The 20,635-nt window shown below is 39.6% G+C and overlaps 1 protein-coding gene across 1 annotated transcript in view; it reads left to right on the top strand.

Annotated features, from left to right (window-relative positions):
• The window catches only part of LANCL2 (LanC like glutathione S-transferase 2), a 34,897-nt gene that overhangs the window by 8,495 nt on the left and 5,767 nt on the right, over nt 1-20,635 (top strand). The window contains exons 2-7 of the mRNA XM_062569592.1: nt 4,294-4,411; nt 7,265-7,472; nt 10,035-10,182; nt 10,809-10,955; nt 14,723-14,905; nt 16,976-17,152. Of these exons, the coding sequence (XP_062425576.1) occupies nt 4,294-4,411; nt 7,265-7,472; nt 10,035-10,182; nt 10,809-10,955; nt 14,723-14,905; nt 16,976-17,152 (981 nt within the window). The remainder of the gene's footprint in view (nt 1-4,293; nt 4,412-7,264; nt 7,473-10,034; nt 10,183-10,808; nt 10,956-14,722; nt 14,906-16,975; nt 17,153-20,635) is intronic.

The raw sequence follows: 20,635 nt of genomic DNA, 5'->3' as shown, positions 1-20,635 counted from the left end.
ACCACAACCGGAATGCCATGAGGTGTTTCAGTTGCATTGTCAGACTTAAATAAGCAGTGTGCTACCTGGACTGAATGTGCATGCCTTACTTAAAAACGTACAGATTTTGAGTTAAAGACTTCTCTTAAATATTTATCTAACTGAAATCATAATATAAAATACATGAATAACAGCTGCTTGTTGCCTAGTGTGCTCCTGGTGTTGTTTTTTTTTTAAAATCGTTACTGTAAAGCTGGATAGGTTGTGGTGGAGAAGTAGTCCAGTTAATACTGGTATTTTATAGTAATATCAACTGAAATCAAAACGTGTGTTTTATGAGATTATTTGTAGCGCTGAGTGGTTTTTGTGTGTGTATGTGTTCTAAGTTTAGTGCTGAGCTTAGAAAAAGCATTCTTGTTCTTTTAGGAAGCCTGCAAATGAAAGAGCAGATAGGAGAAACAGGTATTGGTAACAAGGATGGTGTAATCTGGACATGTTGTCATTGGTGCCAAAGATAAATGATATTAAATATAATCATATTCCTCGCATAATCATTGCCTTTAAAAGGCTTTGAAGTATGACATAGATTTGTCCAACATGCATACCAACTCACTGTAATGGGAAAAATGATACAATTTAATAAATCATAAAACATGATTCACAAACACAATATACTCATATTTTTCTGCACTTCTGTTTCTCTGGTATTGAGTCTTTCTTGTTATGCTAAATGATATAGTGCGAGGTTTTCTGGTTGGGGTTTCTTGGAGTTTTGGGTGTTACTGGAATTAGCTCCTGTTTTTGTGTTTTACTGTCCTAAAACTAGGTAGTGCTTGGGATGGTAGTGTTTGTTTGTCCTCCAGCAGCACAGGAGTAATGCAGCATTTAAATTCCTAGAGAATCATTCCTACTCTTTACAAATATTCTTCAGCCTCTTTTATGACCTAGTCTGTTGTGAATCAGGCGTAAATGGAGATGAGAGGTTCAGGCTTCTGGGTTTTTGCTTTTTCCTCACAAGAATGACAATAACAAGCATCACCTGCATAGAAGGCTGAATGCCAGCTGGAATCATCCTCATGATATGACTATGCTTCTCATGAAAATCAATCTGCACTTGATGCAAATTAGGGTGCTTTATGCTCAGCTGTAATGTTGCCGTAACATTCCTTGAAGGATGCTTATAAATTTTATAAACCCACCTTTCAGCATTCATTTCTTTAATTAATTTATTCTGGTGCATGTAAGCATCTATTATAAGCTTGTAGTGGAATCTTACCAAGTGAACGGTGATACCACCCTGTTGTTAAAGGTTCAGAACAACCCCCCGAAAAAGGCAATGGAGGGGAAGTAGGTGTCTGGGAAAAACTTTGCTGCTAGTCATAACCCATTTGTACCAATAAACTTCGGAGTAGCTTCCTCTGGGATGATAAAATAAATAATAATTATTATAATAAAAAATATCCTTTTGTCTTTGCTTTTCTGAGCCCTTAAGATAGGGTAGTTAATGGTTCCCATTTTAGAGAGAGGGAAGCACCAACCTGGACTATATTATTTCTGTGAAACTGAGGTTCCAGAGTGTCTCCTGATGTCCTAGTCCTTTACTCTATCCTCTCAGTAACTTGATTTGTGTCTGATAAAAGGTATCTTGATTTGGTAACAGCAGGTATGTTGTCAGAACAAAAGGATAACCGGTGGGTTTGTGATGTGCAATAAGTAGATAACCTGACAGTCTGAAACCTTTGTTCGCTCCTTTTGTCTGATAACTGAGTGGTGAGCCTGGATGCATCAGGGCTGATTTCTTCATGCTGTTTCACCATATGCCTCAACCTTGGCTTAACTGTCATCGAAAGGAGGGAAGCCCTGCCCTTGGGAAAGGTTTGGCTTTGTGTTAAGGCTCGATTAAACTAGTTAAAAGGACGGGGGGGGGGGGGTGTATGCTATAGTTTGCTATTAAAAAGATGCTTAATACTATACTAAGGCCAAAAAGTAGACATCAGATGCTTAGTCTGTTTGGTTGCTACTTCTAGTTATTGGAGAAGGTTAAGGTGACATTAGCTCATTCCTAGGACGAATCAGAGTGGTATGTGTGACATGAGCTAGTGATACAACTTCCTTCTCCTCCCTCAAGCCACTGTCATAAAATGGATTTGAACTGTTGACCTTGGAAACTTAGGAGTGTCTTAGAGAACTTGTATAATTCCTGTTACCTTTCTGATATGTGAACCTGTGGAGTGAATTTTTGAATTCACTGATTTTTATTTGAATTTCCACTCTGAGCAGGAATACAAAATGTGTATTTGGAGTAATCAGTTGCATGATGGCATTCAGGACTTGTCTTTCAACTGAACCTCTTTCCTTTTGGAATGTGTTTTAATCGAGCAAGAACTTGTCTTCGTAATGAACTGATTTCTCCTTCCCCAGTGGAGAATCATAAATATAGATGAGTTTAATATTAAACTATGCCTTCACCAATCTGCTTTGTTCTAGCTGTTCGTTGGGAGCAGGTTGGGGAAGCAAGAAGTAGAATAAAGAGATCAAACACTGTTCAAAAAAGTGTAGCTTATTCTGAGCATAAGCTGACAAGTATCCAAATTCCATTATACAGGTTTTCTGGATGCTGATGGCCATTATCTTGGGTTTGGAAAGTGAGGAAACTCTGCTGACTTTCATGTTCCTAGAGCATTTCTCTTTTAACTGCTCCTGGATAACTAGATGACAAATGCCATATGCTTGGGGATGACAAATGCGATATACTTGGGGATATACATGGATGACAAACGCTGTATAGTTGGAGGTTTCTATAGGTGATGGGAAAAGCACATTCAGGGAATATTTTTGAGTATAAAGTTTGGGTACATCTCTGTTTCATCACAGTGATGCAATTATCTGGTAATGATAAAACTTTTCCAGTAGCCGCAGGAAGAGAATTGTTTGTTTCTCCTTCTCTGGCTCTACAGTGGATAACTTCTTGTATAAGTAAACCTAGACCTTAGGCTTTACTTAGCTATTAAAAACTTCATATATATGTATATGAAAAGCTGATCAGCAACTGGTACTCTCTATAAAACATTTTCTGAGTATTTTATCTGAAGTTCCCATAGCAAATGTAAAACTGAGTCTGTGAATGACTTCGTAAACAATCTTTCCCATGGAAGTTAATGGGACAGTAAATTGTAGTGAATTGAATTTCCACAGTGTGTAGTTCCATAGTCTTGAGGGAATAATCAATAATGTATTTTGGCATATACTATCCTTAATAAGAGAGAAATGCTCTCCAGAATAAAGAGTCCTGAACTGTATTCCATGCGCTGCATCTGTGTAAACTTTTCTTGGTCAAAAATAAAAGCAAGAAATTAATAAAATCAAAAGTTTGTTCAACTTTATGCCAAAATGTAATAAATGTGTTAGCTGAAGCTGCCAAACTCCTTTTACTCATCATCTTTGCATCTAGCTCATTCTTTTAGGTAGTTGTCATTCAGTAGTTCACATTTACATTACAATAGTTGCATTTAACAACCTCCCCTCATGCTAAAGCATGCCTATCCTGGTAGGATTTGGGGGAGAGGAAGGAGCAAGAGGTGAAAGAGAGAAAGGACATTTTACAGGTGTTTGGAGAGTTGCCTTCTGTGTAGTGATCAGAAACTGGGAAATGAAAAAGATTTTTGGATTTGAAAATGTGAATACTTCATGGAGGATGTGCTAATTGCCTCATTAAAGATGGTATAACTTTGATTGTTTCAGCTACAAACATTTATTTTCTCGTAGCCATTGTTAGCTCTGTAGTGCTGCAGTGGTTGCACAAGAGCCTTGTGATGAGAGCAAGCAGCTGTTACACAGGGTTTGTAGGTTCACTGAGCCATGTTCACATGTAACATGAACCTGGTAGCAGGACTCTGAATAGAATATTAGCCCACGGAGTGGCAGTAGGAGTGTATCAGTCTATTTGCTTTTATTGACTTTTTACCTAGCTCAGAGAAGCTTTGCTTGCTGCATTAAGAGCCTGAAATGAGAAGCAGCACGTAATAATTACATACTGTCAACTGTGTCTGCACTTCATATGACTTCAGATCATGCCCAGATAATTCTTTCTGTCTGATGTAGGTACTAATAACAATTTGTAAGCAGAATGCATTAAAGCAGATGTACTTAAGATATACTCAGTTGGCACTGCCAGTTTGCTGGATATAGTTTGCATTCCCTAATGTATTTTGGATTTTGTTTGTTTGTTTTTGAACAAAACAGTGGAACAGCTGATTTGTGTTACTGGATTCACTCCTTCTCTGACTCTCTCTTTCTCCTCTGTCATGTTTTCAGGTCAGTGCTCAATTCACAAAACGAATCCAGACAAAAATCAAGGACCTTTTGCAGCAAATGGAGGAAGGACTGAAGACAGCAGATCCCCATGACTGCTCTGCCTATACTGGCTGGACTGGTGAGAAAACTGGAATTTGAATGATGTGTTTGTTAAATGGTGATATTGGGACCCTTTTGAGGCTTATTCACAGGAGGAGGTTCTCATACCATCCTAGGTTCTGCATAAGTACTCTGATGTAATCATTTGTATGAGTTGGTTTGTTTTCATTCTGGATGCCTGATCACTAGTGTCTGCAGTTATTTCTATTGACTTCAGTGCACACAGGATCTAGTAATAGGGAGATAATGGGTTTCTATGTTTGGATATCTTTATCTTGCAAAAACAGTATGTTCTCTATGGCTGCTCCTTCTTTGGCTTACCTCTTCTTCCTTTAAGGTTTTCTTAAAAAGTATTGTTTTCACCTCTCTCCATTCAACATCTATTAGCTTGTCTAATGGTAGCAGCATCCTCTAATCACTGAGAGGGAGGGTGCTCTGGCTTCAGGACATGGAGCCTTAAAATCTGGAATATGCGTAGTTTGGCTCTGCTTGTCCTCTCTGTACAGAAAGGATAAAATGAGCACACGAGGAAGGGAAGTATGGAGGTTTATGGGGGTGCAGGGTTGTAAAGTGTGTGAAGATAAAGTCATATGCAAGTGTGGAGTATTGCTAGCTGCCATTCTTTCTGCATTATATTGCTGATGCTGTCCACATGTGAACAAGCCATTCTCATCCCTTATGCAGAGCTGGCAGTCATCAAGCTTGATGTGGCCACTTCTTCAGGCTGCCCAAACACTTCTCCATCTTGTCCTCTTAAGTGCCACTTTGCTATTACAATGGCATATTCTATTCCTGTTTGTCTAGCTTATGCTTCAGATGTGCTTAAGCTTTTAGCACTGCATGTTTGAAATACGCCCTAAGGAGATTCATTCTGTTATCTTTGTGTTGTTCTGGGGGAGCAGCTTGGAAAAAATCTTCTGGCCTTACCCATACTTGGGCTTAATTCTGGCTATGGAAGAGTAAAATTTCTTTCCTTTCTTCTCGCTGTTTCGATACAGATGGTCCTGTGGGTGGATGGGTGGGAATTTTAGACAACTCAAACTTAAATGATAGATGTATTTCAGGGTCTAAAAATGAGTGGCTGCTAAGTGAATGCAGAGGATCTCAAGCAATGGACATTTTCACACTGACATAAAATGTCTCCCTGGGAACAGGGTTCCCAGTGACTGACAACTGAAGTTATGGCTGATAAATCAGAGCATGCTAAAAATGAGTCATAAGCTAAAAGTAACACAACCATCACTAACTGGAACAAGAAGATAGATGAGCAAGTAACATTGTCTAATTAGAGCAGGGTTTTTCCATCCTATAGAAGGGTTGCCAGCTACATGTGTTCCAAAACGTATACTTCTAAGGCTTCTGTGGAATTGACTTTGAATAGGAATACTTATATGAAATGACTTTTTAAGTATGTAGCGAAAATATTTTCTTCATTCATTGCAGCATTTTGCTAGAATATGGAAATCAAAAGGTAAAAACAGTGAAAATGACCATGGCACTTTTCATGTACCAAGTTTAGACAAATCTTAGCAGCAGTGAGCAGGCATGAGCATTGACTTATACTCTGTGGAACCTCTTTTAAAAACTTGGAGCATATACTGTTCATGCAATGATAAAACTCTTGTTAGAGTCCATCCTACTTATAGAAGTAGTGTTTATATGTGCCAGATACGTTGGAGGAAACACTGGAAAGGTATTACAGAAGGAAATCTTGGGAGAACTGAGTCCTGTGGCTGCTTTCTGATCACTCCTTGATCAGACCTGAATACTTACAACTTTATTACAACTTAAAGAAGAGTTACGGGAATCCCAGCCAGGCTAACAGCCATAGGGACAATGTTTTCCTTTTGATGGCCTGTGGACAGGGGTAATAGCTCACAAGTTCCTGTGCTACTAAATCAGCCCAACCAAGCTCTGCAGCTCTCCTTTTGGAGCCATTTGGAAAAGCCTGATAATACCTGGTCCAGAGAACGTCTGAGGATGTACTAGCACTTTCATGGCACTATTCCTCTTGTACTTCCTGAGGGCAGCCTCTCTGTGGATCCAGATGGGCCTTCCATCATCTTCACTTCAGTCTTGTTTTCAGAAAAAAAAAAGTTCTCTATGTTCAGAAAGAGAGAGGAGTCTGAGTTGCAACATTGTCAGGAGGTAAATTATGGACATGTACATGTAAAATTGGTTGAGAAATATCCATTTTAATGGGTTTGTTTTGCTTCTGAAATACATGTTACTGCAATTTTTAGCGTTTTTTTGTTTTAATTGAAAGCTACATAATGATATTGATGGAATGAAGCTTGATTTAATCTCCCAGCATTCTCCAGGGACTCTTGTTTGCTTTCTGGCTTTTACAAACTAGCTTAACTTGCAGAAACTCATAATCTCATTAAGAAATATATTTTAGGATTATAAAGAATTTGGAAGCTGAATCCAAGAGCTCACCAAAAGATCCTTTAAAAAATTCAAACAGGAAAGAAAATATTTCTTGCATACAATAGATAAATATTGCACAGCTGATGTATGTGGTCATACACATAATGGTTAGTCTAAGTTTTTGAAAAAGTCTTTAGTGATTTCTCTGTCAGACTTCAGTGCCTCTGTCATGCATTTTCACCATTCTCTGCAAACTGTGAGTCCATGCTGCATTTCAGTCTGATAAATTCAGATTTTTGTCATAATCAAAATAGAAATATGATTAACATAGAAGACCTGATGCCTTTGTATTGCATAAGGTAGGACTTTGATTGACATCTTTTAATTTATCAAATACTCATTCACATTTGAGTTGCTGCTTCAGAGGCAATAAAGATGAAAATATGATGTATCCGTAAAGAAAAGTAAATGAATCTTTCTCTTTTTCATGTGATTGTTCCAGGCATTGCCCTTTTATATCTGCAACTGTATCGTGTCACGAAAAATCAGAGCCACCTGCAGCGATCTCTTGATTACGTGAAGAGAATCCTTCGCAATCTGAATGGCAGAAGAGTTACATTTCTGTGTGGTGATGCTGGTCCCCTGGCAGTGGGTGCAGTGGTTTATCACAAACTGAGAAATGACAGTGAATCTAAAGAATGTGTTGCCAGGTAAGTGGTTGATGGTGGAAAAAGCTGTGCCCTTCTTGTACACAGAGTTCAGTAAGATTAGCAAAAGTGGTTATAGAGGAGAAGATTAAAAAATGGAGACCCTTTCTGCTCTGATGAATTTGCAGTAAAACGGTATGAAATAGTCTTCTCCTTAATGAAGCTGGCTTATATCCTTAGTCCTCTGTCACTGTAAGGATAAGAAGCCCTGGACATATTTGTACTGCATGTACGTATTTGTAGTGCATGTACGTTTTGATTTTGTCACAGTAAAGTGACATTTAACAAAAGCAGCATGCTTGTCGGCAGCAGTGTGTAGTGCTTGTGCGATATGTGACACTTCCTGTAAAGCATGGGTCTGAAGTGTGGGTGCCCTACACTCACGTAACATGCGTGCTGCAGGGATCTAGGAACACTCAGAAACATTGTCTTGATTTGTAACAAAGGTTTAATAAAACAAAGAAGAGATATTTGCTGGCTATTAAAGGTAAGGGCTCTAGTTAGGTAAGAAGATATGAAGGCTAACCTGAAAAAAATTTTTGTTCCTTTTCAAAGTAGTATAAATGTAGAGGATATCTTAAAAAAGCGCATCTAGATGTAGAGCCTCCTTGGAGAAGTGACTTTCCCTTTGCTGGTATGGAGCCGACTGCTGTCCAGTCGAGGCTGGAAGCGCTGGAGCCCCATGTAGTTTGCATTCAGCACCAGTAGTGCACTTTTAGCAGTCTAACAGCATACTGTATGCTGCTGGAATTTGCAGATTAGCCTCATGTCAGCATCTCCATTCTGGTTATATTTGGAAATTTAATCAATCTCTTTCTAATTCAGAGTCCTAGTGAGATTAACCTCTGTAGCTGTCTCTGAATGAATATCTCAATTTTGAAAAGGGTGGTAGGTTAGCTTTTGCTTTTAGAACTGGAAGTAAACTTGAGCATGTCATTTTGAATGCAACTGGGAAAGCAATGTTGCTGTAAGGCATGAAGCATGAGTGTAGCAAAATGAGATTAGGAACAATAAATCTTACAGTCTAGCCTCTGCTTGGAAAGTAATTTCTAGGAGGAGGACTAAAATGTGGTTAGTTTGTTTTTTTTAATTCTTGTTGCTCCTTTTTTTGTTTACAAATATACTCATGATACCAACTGAGTGGTACATTCTAGATGTCAAAATATAATCTATGATTGTGCTTTTAACTTTTTGCCTTGTAGCTGTCCAGTTTAGTATGATCTGAATAAAAATCTGAGCATTAAAGGTTAATAGTGGCGATTTTGAAAGAAAATAATTCCAAGTCCGATGAGTAATGCCAAGGAAGGATAAATAACATACAGCTTGTTCTTTTGTGAGTGACTTCTTTCTGATACGAAGCAGTGACAGAGCAAACAAGCCATTTGGGTCAGTGTTTATTGCTCCAGCACAGGTTAATGGTAACATTTCTGCCAAGTAATGCTGTTGGGGAGATTTGGAAATTGAATTTGATGTTAATCCAGATCATCTTCCCCCTTTCTCCCAATTTAAAACATGATCATCTCTGTGTTTTTATCTAATTGTCCATTGCATCAGAAAAGATACGAAGAGACAGGGAGAGAGTTGGCAGGAAAACAGATTCTCTGCTTCACCTCAGTTTTAGGGCAGGCTGTTCGAGTTCTAACAGGAAGTCTCTGGAGCAAGTTAGAGTTACAGTGACCAACCCAGGGTTTTCTTCTGCCACTAGATGCAAGCAAAACAGTACTGCATAACAGCAGTGCTCTTCCTAAACTGGGCTGCTAAGCATTTGGTTGTTTAGGGAAGGGGAGTTACCAGTGCTTTTCCCCTTGTACACCTCTAAAATTGAGAGTCCTGCTCGGGCAAAGTTCACAGAGACTGCAGGAAGCTTTTATCAGACTGTTCATTAACTTGTAGCTACTTCTACAATTTAAACATCACTTCTTTGATTAATTCAGCACTAGGAATCGATCTAATTGCTCTCTGTGAATTTCTGCTTCAAAACAGAGTGGATGTCTGACAGCACATTCAGGTTGGTGTTCCTGGGGTTTTCTTCCAGGTGGTGCTCCCTATTTACTGGAGCAATTCTCCAGCCTCATACAAACTCCCCCTGCATCAGTAGCTCTGTCTGCACAAGTGGAGTAATGTTTGCTCTGGGTCAGAGTTGCCTCTCTATCGGGGGAGGCAGGCATGCAGAGCTCCTGTATGTGACCTGGCAGCCAGCTGGACTGAGGATGACTGCAAGGATGTTGTGAGGCTGCAGATCTGGAAAGCTGATTTAGGGATGGGAGATGGGAGTTGCCATATCATCCCAGTGAAGGGATCTGCCTTCATTGAAGTGTAAAGGATTTCTGGGAAATACAAAACAGAATTTGATGTTATCAGTGATTGACTGTCATCTTGGAGATAAATTTGAAATAAAAAAATCTGTTCAAACATAAGCTCTCTGAGGCAAGAATCCTGCAAGGGTTTGTTTTTAATTCAGAACTCTTACTGCTTCTGGTCAGATTGATGGCATGTGCAATGCATAGTCCAGAATGGTCTCAGGGGAAGGTACTCTTTCTCTCCTCCTCCTCTTGTCTCATGCAGGTTGTTGCAGCTCCAAAGGACAGTCATAAGCACAGATGCTGAACTTCCAGATGAGCTACTTTATGGCAGAGCGGGTTACCTGTATGCCTTGCTGTACCTGAATACTGAAATTGGTCCAGACACCATCCCTCAGTCTGTTATCAAAGAGGTAGGATGCTTTTATCTCTCCAGTGCCACAGCATCAGTAAGGTTGAACTGGAACCACTTCCCCTCATGAAATAAGAGATTAGGAGAGGAAGTCTGGAAAAGAGAGAGACACGGAACTGGAAATTCAATCCCATCCCTCCTTTGCTTCTCTCTCCTCTTTCCTGCTGCCTTGCTGGGACGTAGACAGGATCCAAGCTGGGATTATTAGCTACGGAAATGGATATAACACAAAAGTAGATTTGAACCATTCAGAGGTGAGAAATTGTCATGCAAAATCTTACAGAAGAAGTGCAGAAGTGTTTAAATGAAAAGAAAGGGAATACAGCGTGGGGAAGATGCATGACTCTTCTGTAGGTACTAAAACCAGAGAAGGCAGGCTTGGGAAAAATGTGGTTGGAAGTATTTACTATTCATTTCTTATTCTTGCAGATCTAAGTGATTTGTAAGTCTTTTAGAAAAAGTCTGTTTCTACCTCAACACTCATGTCTTGGGTGACTTCATGACTTGAATATTGTAGTCATATCATGGTTTATTGTGGCTTATTTTTTAGTGTGGTTTTGGTCATGACAAATTAAAATCCTCTGAATAAAAGCAAGTGAGACAGAAGGAGAATGTTCTCTTTCCTAGGTAATAGATGCCATTATTGATTCGGGAAAGAACTTTTCAAAGGAGGAACGTAAAACAGACCGCTGCCCTCTGTTGTACCAGTGGCATAGGAAGCAATATGTCGGAGCAGCCCATGGTGTAGCTGGGATCTATTACATGCTAATGCAGGTAAGGCACATTCTTTGGGTTGGGGTGACAACACCAGTGTTGTCTTGTTTTGCATCAGAAGATCTCCTCTTCAGCTTTTGTGCACATGCAGTGTAATTTTGTGCTAGCTCATGGTCTCACAGATTAGAGTTAGATGCAGAACTGTGCAGAGATGTTAGCTCTGGCCTTGGTAGCAGAATAAAACTGTGGCTCATATAAAGTGGCACTGGGATGAATTAAGCTTCGCCTCTCAGCAGCAAGGCTTCACCAACATAGTTGTCCTGCCTCCAGCTAAGGGACTTGATTCTCTGCAGCTTATTCAGATATGTCAGCAGGGCTTTCTGTTTACTTGACTGGAACATATATTCTTGCTCCAGAGTATGTATACCGTTTCTTGCGAATGAGTTGCAGTTCAGAGTGCTGCAGTTCTAAGAGCGGAGGTTTTCTGTCCTTAATAGAAAAAGGCAGGTGCCTTTTGTCATTCCGTACCTACTCTTCTGATGCCTGCAGGTTTAGACCACCTAAATATCCCCTTACTCACCATCCATCACTCTTTATCTTCAGTTTTTTGTTATTTTTAACCAGCTCCATTGCTGATGTCTCTTCTTCTCCTGCCCTCCCTCTCTTATCTTGTGGGTTTTTTTTTTCACTATCTTAAAGCTCTTGGGAAACTTTCTCCTTAATCACACATTGATCTCCAGTATGCTTTTATTCTTTTGAGATTCTTCCTCTTCTTCCATCCTCTACTCCAAATGTCTGTTTATTTTTTTAATGTGTTTATGACTCCTGATGTGCTCTTTCTGTAGTACTTCATGAGATGTCTCTTATCTGTATGCCTGCTCTTTCCTATACTTAAATTTGTTTTTTTCTGCCCCCCATAAGAGATTCTCAAATAGGATTCTGATATTTGAAAAACAGACCTGAGTTGTGTGTTTTTTTTTTTTTTTTTCTTCCCTGTAAGGCCTGGAAATAGTATTCAAATTCATTAAAAAAGATGGCTATAGAGCAACAAAATTTATATTGTACCTTCTTCTGGTTTTGAAAGGTGCTGGCAGTTGGTGCATCTCTGTAAATGTTAATTTTCATACCAGCTCATGCAGAATGACTTTCCTTCAGGCAAGTGGAAGGAACGTAAGTCTTTGTAGCCTAAAGCTATGTATGAACACTCGCTGCAGAAGTGACTGATGTGGTATTAGTGTTGCCACTGCTCAGCCATTCCTCACTTGCAAAAGACTTTGTGACGGCTCCTTGTCTGCTTCAGCTTAGCTCAAACCACTTCCACCAGTAGCTCAGGCTAACTGGGCTGACTTTGCTGTGGAGGTGGCTACTGATCTCCTGCTTGGGATCATATATGAATCTGAATATAGCTGTTTTCTGCTCTGGTCATCTAACTTAGCCTGACGCTGTTCTGACTTAGGTGTTCTTATTTTCACTTCACTTTAAACTTTCCTTCACTTTAAGGAAGCCTCTTTAAAGGCTCCATCCTTTATTTTCTATTCAGGATTGATAACAGAAATGATTTTGCAGTGTTTTTGGTTTAAGCAGAAGCTACTCTGTGTACATATGTTATAATCATAACTATCTTTTCCTTTAAAAATAAGTACTGCTTTTAAGAATTACCACAAAGTCATTGTTTATGCAGCATTAGATTACTGTCTTTTCATCCCACATTAAATATTGTGAGTCATGCCAAGCTGAGTCATCTACTGCAGAGGAAGATGACATATCAGAGTCCATTCTTTCCCCCATTACTCCTCCTCTGTATGAGGAATTTTTCAGCAAAAAAATCAGGAGTCCAGTTGGTTGTGTGTTTTTTTTTTTTGATAAATGAAAATGAACATCACACATAATAGCAGTTGAGATGTGAAAGCCACTCACTGACCATTGTTTCTGTAAAACACCTTTATGAAGATACATGTATTGCTGGATCAGCTTACAGGTAGAAGAATAAGTGCTCAGTAGTGTTAAATAACTCATCTGATAAGCAGAGTGGGAAATCTGAAATGCTAGCTAAGGAGTCTCCAGTCCCAGCGCCCTTCATGAACTCTAAGGCAAAATAGTCTGTATATCACTGCTCTTGACCAGATATCTAGGGCACAGGTCAGTAGTTACTTTTTTTGGTGTTAGCAGCTGTTGCTGGGAACCTCAGCAACTTAAAGGTAAAGAATTTGCTTGTGCTCAGAGCTTTGCGGAAGCACAAAGGTGAGAAAGAAGATTAGTAAAAAGCTCTGCTTTTCTTGGGTCTACCTCACAAGGAGGGACACAATTCAGCTGTGGACTAGGCTGTGCTTGCCTTGCAGAACTCTAGACTGAGTAGCATTTATTGCTGGTGCCTCTCTGCCTTGCCTTCTGCTGCAGGGATCCAGTATAACATCAAAATCCAAAAGCAGGAATTCGTCTGAGAGACTGCTGTACCCCACAGGTTGATGCCTGAGTGAGATGTGATCAGCTCTAGGATGTTCTTCATGAACAAGTGATCTGTTTTGTGATGTGCTTCTGATGAACAGTGTGAAGATTTCTGTTCCATGCATGAAAGTGTAGAGGTGGGCTTTATTCTAGGATACTGATAAATAGGAGCCTAGTAAAGCTCCCCTGACTGAGCAAGGAAAAGGCTTATGGTTTATTTTGGGTTACTGAAAATACAGCTATTTAAAGTTATTCTTCATTTGGCTAAAAGAGTGTGAATTGTAGCAGGGTGCTCACCTAGTGAATGCAAATATAGTGGAGTTCGTGGAAATAAAATTCTATGACACTGAGTCTGCTACAAAGATTAATTAATTATTAGCTCCTGTAGCTCCAGTTTCTGCATTTGTTCCCATAGCTTGCAGGAATTTCAGATACCATGTAGCCTAGGGTAAATATAAATAGTTCTGTTATGAAAATACTGTAAAATAGACTGATAGAGAAATGAACAACTAAGAACAACTTCAGAAGACAACCCCAGTAGACCAGTAGCAGACCCCAGTAGAAACTCAGCTTCAAACCTTTATCTACAAGGAGAACACAGATCAATGGATATATTCTTTCAGCAAGAATGTAAACTAGATAAAAGTGATGAGAAACAAAGTCCAGAAGAGCACTTTAAGGGTGAGATTCACAAAGATATTAGTACCTTAAGAGGTAGCTGTTCCTTCTGAAAATACCAAATGGCACTTTTAGTACGTAAGTGTTTTTGCGAAAGCTAGCCCTGATGGTCTGTGATCTGTCTGCTGTGTTCACAGTTGAACATTTAAATTCATTTATTGAAATTACTGGTTTTATAGTCCATAACTTCAGAGAGTTTTGTTTATGATGGAAAACATTAACCTCCTTTAACTTTTTGCCAGATATGCCACTGTACTCTGCCTTGTTTATTGGGAAATATGACAGGTTTGTCTATGCTGGTTATTTTTAAAACAAAACGTGTAACCTGCTGTGTTTTAAATATCTACTATAAGCAATTAATCTATAAAATCTTCTTCCTGTAAGTTCTCTCTCTTATTTTAAGGTATAAATAGAGGCCTGGGAGTCTTGGAATCTGTATTCTGTTCTTAATCCGTCCACAGTCTTTCTGTGTCACGTCAAGGAAGCCAAGTAACAACTTAGTGCCCCAATTTCTTCATCTTTCCAGGAGCTGTAAAAACACTCTTCACATGGGTATTGTGAACAGACATTAATTCAATCTGTATGAAGTGATTCAAAGAATTTGGATCAAGGGCACATACGTGTAGAGTGCTTTAAAATAGACTACAGAATTAAGTGTTGATACTCGATTTGTTTCTACTTTTTTTTTTTTATGTTATCTTTAGCCAATTGCAAATGTGGATCAGGAGACCCTGACGGAGCTGGTGAAGCCGAGCATTGACTATGTGCGTCATAAAAAATTCAGATCTGGAAATTACCCATCATCACTGAGCAATGAAACTGACAGACTGGTTCACTGGTGCCATGGTGCTCCTGGAGTCATCCACATGCTCATGCAAGCTTATAAGGTGAATCATTCCGTATATTTATACATATATTCTTATATAGAGACCTATACATAGGCCTATTAGATTTTAAGGCTTGCATTCTAAATTTTTCTCAGTCTAGACTTTCAAGCCAGAACTCTATAGCAGGTATCTAGAAATCTCAAAATCCTTATATAGTTATGTTTGTAAAGAAGTAGGTAAATCTGTTTCTCAGAGTGTTAGCAGTTGCTAGACTTCAGGCTTTCTTGGAAAGGACATGTATTTAAACATTCTGATACCGGAATCCTGATTCTGAGACCACTGACCTACATTCTTTGAGTCTTCACCCCATGTGTTATAAAAATGGTGTTGTTTTTTGGAGGTGTAGGTTCATGTGTCTTGCTGAAGAATCTCTTCCATGAACTACTCCATTATTAAGATCCAGCACTTGAGAACTTAATATAAATGTCAGAACAAAGATGCTAGGCCCCTACTATATGGGATAAATTCAACCCCGAAGCTACCACTAGCCTCCTGTTTGCTCCTGTCCATTCTTAACTAGGCTTTCTCTCTCTTGCGTTGTGCACTTCTGATTTACATGATATTTGAAAACATGCAATTTAATTAAATTTATGTAAATTGATTCCTGCTTGTGACAGCTCTCCTTGGCAGATTCCCTCGTCAGCCTCTGGGAGGGCTGATGAAAAGCAAGCTTGGTTTGTGGAATGATTACTCTTGATGCTACCTGAAAAGTGAACTATAAACATCTGACATCACTGCTGAATGCAATGGCAGTAACAGTTGCCTTCTCTTTGGGAGGTGACTTGAGGCTGCAGACTTCTTCCTTTCCAGTGTGATGCTCTCCCCAGCAAAAAATGTTATTCAGGAGATAAGAGGGAAAGAACCAAGTTCTGTTTAGCAGTCTCCTTTCTGGCTTCCATCTGTCTTTAAGGTGTTGAGGCATATGCTGCTTTTCTTACACTCTTTAATCTGCTTTTTGAAGAAGCGATAAGAAAGAGTATTTTATTGGCTGTGCTTTCATTCCCAGTAAAGAGACTTGGGACAGCAGAGAGCAATGTTTGTCCTGGAAAACAAATGCTGTTGCTAGGCCTTCATCTGAAATGTTATGACTGAGCTGAGAATAAGAGGCAAACCCTATTCAGAGAGGGACTTTATTTGCAAAAACCGTGTATATTTAAGAATCTTGCATGTTAATTGCTTTTATTATATTATTAAAGAGCATCATTGTAGAGGATACACCACCTGAAGGACTACATCTACAACAGTGCATCAGTTGCTGTTATTTTTTTTTCTTGTTAGCCTGTAGAGTGACCCAGGCAAAGGAGAGCAGAAAGCAGTCTTACAAAGATGGAAGTGTCTGGTGCTGTTCAGCTAACTACTCTTTTTATTTTCTGCTCTATTGATGTGCTTTTCATGCTTTTAGGGTGTTCTTCAATTGCAATAAATTTTACAAGATTGGGCCTTCACCCAAACTAACTAGTACCTCTGAATATCTCCAATACAAATACTAATCAAGGTAATGGAGTGTTCTTGCTCCTCTATTTGGCAGAGGAAGGAGCACTGTGCTATGCAAAGAGGCATTTTCAACATGGGATTAGAAGCTGCTGGTGAGTAACTTGCAAGTAGTGGCCAGAAAGATTACGACTAAGCCCTTCAGGACCGGATTTGATGGCCACTATTCTATGTTACATTTTCTTGGACACAAGAATTACATTTCTATAGATTAAATCAAATGATGTCATGGTTTGGGAATGGAGATGGCAAAAATACAAACAAGGAGCAAGGCACTCTTCAATTAGATTATAGGGGTAGAACTGAAGGTCCTGAAGTTGAGCTTTTTTTTTTCTCTTGGGTCCTGATTTCAGAAACAAAAAAATGAGGAAGTTCTTTTTTCTTGCAGAGGAAGGGGAAACAGCTGAGTAGGAGAGGAAAGGTATTTCTATAATGGATGTGTTATAAAAATCCCAAATAAATTGCATATGGTAAACCTCAGGAAAAAAAGCAAAACATCACATAGGTCCTCCCTTTCCTTTTCATTAGTACTTAATTTATGTGTGCCATTTTGTTGGTTTGTTTGTTTTTGTTCCACAGACCTTTAAAGAGGATAAATACTTGAAAGATGCAATGGAGTGTAGTGATGTCATCTGGCAGAGGGGTTTACTGAGAAAAGGATATGGGATCTGCCATGGTACTGCTGGCAATGGCTACTCCTTCTTATCTCTCTATAACCTAACTCAGGACAAAAAGTACCTCTACCGAGCTTGCAAGGTGAGCTATGCTGCATCCCAACAAAATTAGTGCTCCCTTTCATGTTATAATGCTTGTGTAAATAGAATAAACTGTGATCATAATAGGTGTTACGTGCTAGTTCTGGAACTGACCCATTGCGAGATGAGGTGGAACAACAGTGTGCCATCATGTGCTCCCTGTTGCACACACTTGGATTGTCATACTTAAACTGTGTATTCTTTTTAATGTATAGAACATTTGGAAAAAGATACGTTTTGCTCTGTCAGAAGGACGAGGAACTGAACACATATTCAGAAGAAGAAAGTGGAGTCTGAAAAACAGTCTGCTTGAACAATAATAGATAGATGTTATTTAGTCTAATTATTCCACTGAGAGATCTGCTTCTGTTCTCAGCTCCTCAAGCAATACTATTGTAGTCTTTTGTAATTATTTGTTTGCAGACTGGTGGCTGTTTTGGGCTTGCAGGGCTCTGAATTGCAGTTATTAAACTGCTCATTTAGATTTTTTTCATTAATTGCAGAGAAAGACACACTCTGAATTCTTCCACCAGAAACTTCCAGGTTTTGCTCTCATCTCTTACTGTGCTGACAGTCACCACCAAAGAAGGTTTTCTCTGCTGCTATTACCAGATCTCCCAGGAACTTTTTTCAACTTAATGCATTGATACGAAATTTCATATTGCATATATACTGATTTAGCTGAGAGTTTCATATCGCATACCTAATGATTTAGCTGAGGGCTGTTTAAAAGTAGCATAATGCCAAGTTTGATGAGTTGTTTGCCAGATGCCCTTGGGTGATCACTGGCCATGAGTACAGCCATTGTATTCATCTCCACTCGCAGCCTGTCCTTGTTAGTCAGCAGAGCTTTAAAAGAAAGGACTACTACAGGGAACGTGTTACTTTGTGTTACTTGTGCACCCAGCCTCTGCTGACATGGGAGCAGTAATACCAAGCATACAGTGTTCTCAGCACAGCTGTCAGGCTCTCCGGTTATCCTCTGTTTTGATAATCTTTTGTGGCTCTGGGCAGTGTTGGCAGTTCCTGTTGGCATTGCACTTCTGTTCACATTGCCTGTGAGAGCCTGTGAAATCACAGCCTTGGCTGTGGGGTTTCCTCACTTTCTTGGACTCAAACATCCCTCACACTGTTCAGCCTTCTTAGTTTAGACGGACCAGTCTGGACTGGAGAGAACAGAAGAGAGAGTTGAGAAACTTGTGTTTGCTGCTGACTTAAGTGTAGACCATTTAATTAGTTTAAATATGTGGGAAACCTAGCTCAGCAGATATGAGTTACTGTTACAAGACATCTTACATCACGTTCTGTTCTAGCCTAAGTAAAGCTGAAAGATCAGAAAATAGCAGAAGATCGAGAGAGAAATGCATTGGGGCTTTCGGTGGGTGAAAGGGTAGAAGAAAGAGTTGAGTGCCAAGTAGTCAGTAAACATAATTTTACTTTAATTTAATCAATGTATGTAAAATAATCCGGTGATCTTGTTATGTAAGAGACTTTTTTAGCAGTCCAGCACTCCCATTCCTTTATTCTCAAGCTTTCATTCATACAAAGGTTCTCAACTGTAGATGCCCAGCCCATCTTGAAACATGGTTGGGAAAGCTTAGTTAAGCGAAGTAAGATTTCTGCCTTAATAGGTAATGTAACTATATTAATGTAGGTGGTAACTACCTTACTAGTGCTTCTGAACTACATAAAATCAGGTGGAAAGATTATTTTAACCATTTTTATTTTACGTTCGGTTTTTGTTTTCATTCTACATCCACATAGACATCACTTACTTACACATCCTAGGAGGGCAGTGCAGCACTTGAACAGGTTGCTTAGAGAGCTCATGGAATCCATCCTTGGAGGTTTTCAAGGCTTGGTTAGAGAAAGCTTTGGCTGACCTGATCTGGGGTAGCTCTGTCTAACCAGTCCTACTTCAAGAAGGCTGAACTAGGTGACCTCAAGAGGTCCTATGAAACAGCATTTCTGCAATTTCAACCTATTGCTAATATGATGTAGCAGATTCATCTGCTCAAATACTTCTTTGCAGTATTGCATAAGTTCTTGTTTTCCTTTACTAGGAAAGCTGAGTATTTTCACAGTCCTTGAATTCTTGCAATTTTCCAGCTAATGTTTAAGAGTTGACCTTAAAAAGAAGCATGGTACAGGGAGATCTAGACCTGCAGTTCCACCATACAAAGCCAGAGAAAAGAGAGCGTCGCTGTCTTAAAGCCAGACAAGGCAAGAGACTCAGTTACATAACTGAAATCATGTTGACAAGATATGATAAGCTGGCCAAAGACCGTTTGCAGGAGTTGCCCGCTGTAGTCACGACTGGAAGTGTATTTGCAGTGAATCTGCATTTTAGCATCTCCAGCGTTTGAACAGGCCCTTTATGCTCTTGCAGGGGAAATTTTGAAATTGGCAAAGGAATTCATGTCTGGCATTCTTAAAAATCTTTTGCCTATGAGCAAGAGCATACAGTTATGTTGGTACCTGCAAGCATGTGACTGAGGGAACTAGATGGCTTTCCTCCCAGAGGTGTTTGCTCACACCACAGACATGAGGTCAAGGGGAAGGAATCTGGCCAGGAATCCCTACTTACCTCTCAGGAGCTGATACACTGGTACAATGAATTAGAAAAGCTTGAAAGACAATTGCTCATCACTGGCTTGCACTTCTCACTTTTGGGGTTTCAGTGTTATTAGATGGGGGCTCCCCATACTCCCCCCAGAACTCACAAGGTCTAAAAAAGCTGTTTCTTGATTGCAGGCCTGGTCAGCCAGGATGACAAAAGGTGGCAAATGCTTTCTTACTAGAAGAGACCCCCCCCCCCCCCCGCAGTTTATTAAAGAAATTAGTGTGGCCTACTGGATCTGTGAGTTGGACTGAAGCTAAGAAATTTGATGTGATGATTGTGCTTTCCCTCAGTAGCCTTGGGCAAATTTTCTTTATTTCTGTTACAGTTCCTGTGCTGGCAATGATAATAAAGGCTAGTATGCAATAAGATTGGGATGGTGCAAGAATTAATTATAGTTTAGAAACATGCCATAAACATGTTCTGTCCTCAGATACAAGAGAAGATTATGTTGATAATTACACTTTGGTTGTAAGACTTATACCTGTGAGGGGCCCAAAAATACTTTTATCATTTCTCAATAACAGTGTTATGTTTGTATTTGTGGGTTTTTTACTGTGTTTCCTCAAGACATCCTCTCACACACACCCCAAACAAAGAAACTCACCCCACAGTAAACACTTAAGCAGAGTGTAGCAGGGGGAAAAGGGGAGAGATACTAGCCTTTATCCTGCTGTTTGACAGATTGATAACTGGTTCTGGGAGTGTGTTTACATGTCAGGTGTCTCAAATGGTAGAGCTGGAGCCCCCTCTAGTGAGCAGGATAAGGTGTCTGCTAGCAGTCTGCCTTAATTGCAGGAAAAGTCCTCTCAGTCCTTTGCTTTGCCTGAATCTTGTACTTTTACCACCGCATTTTGAATAAGC

The sequence above is a fragment of the Rhea pennata genome, chromosome 2, assembly GCF_028389875.1.
Source record: "Rhea pennata isolate bPtePen1 chromosome 2, bPtePen1.pri, whole genome shotgun sequence".
NCBI lineage: Eukaryota > Metazoa > Chordata > Aves > Rheiformes > Rheidae > Rhea > Rhea pennata.
The sequence above is the reverse complement of the archived record's forward strand: the minus strand, read 5'-3'. Positions and strand labels throughout refer to the sequence as shown.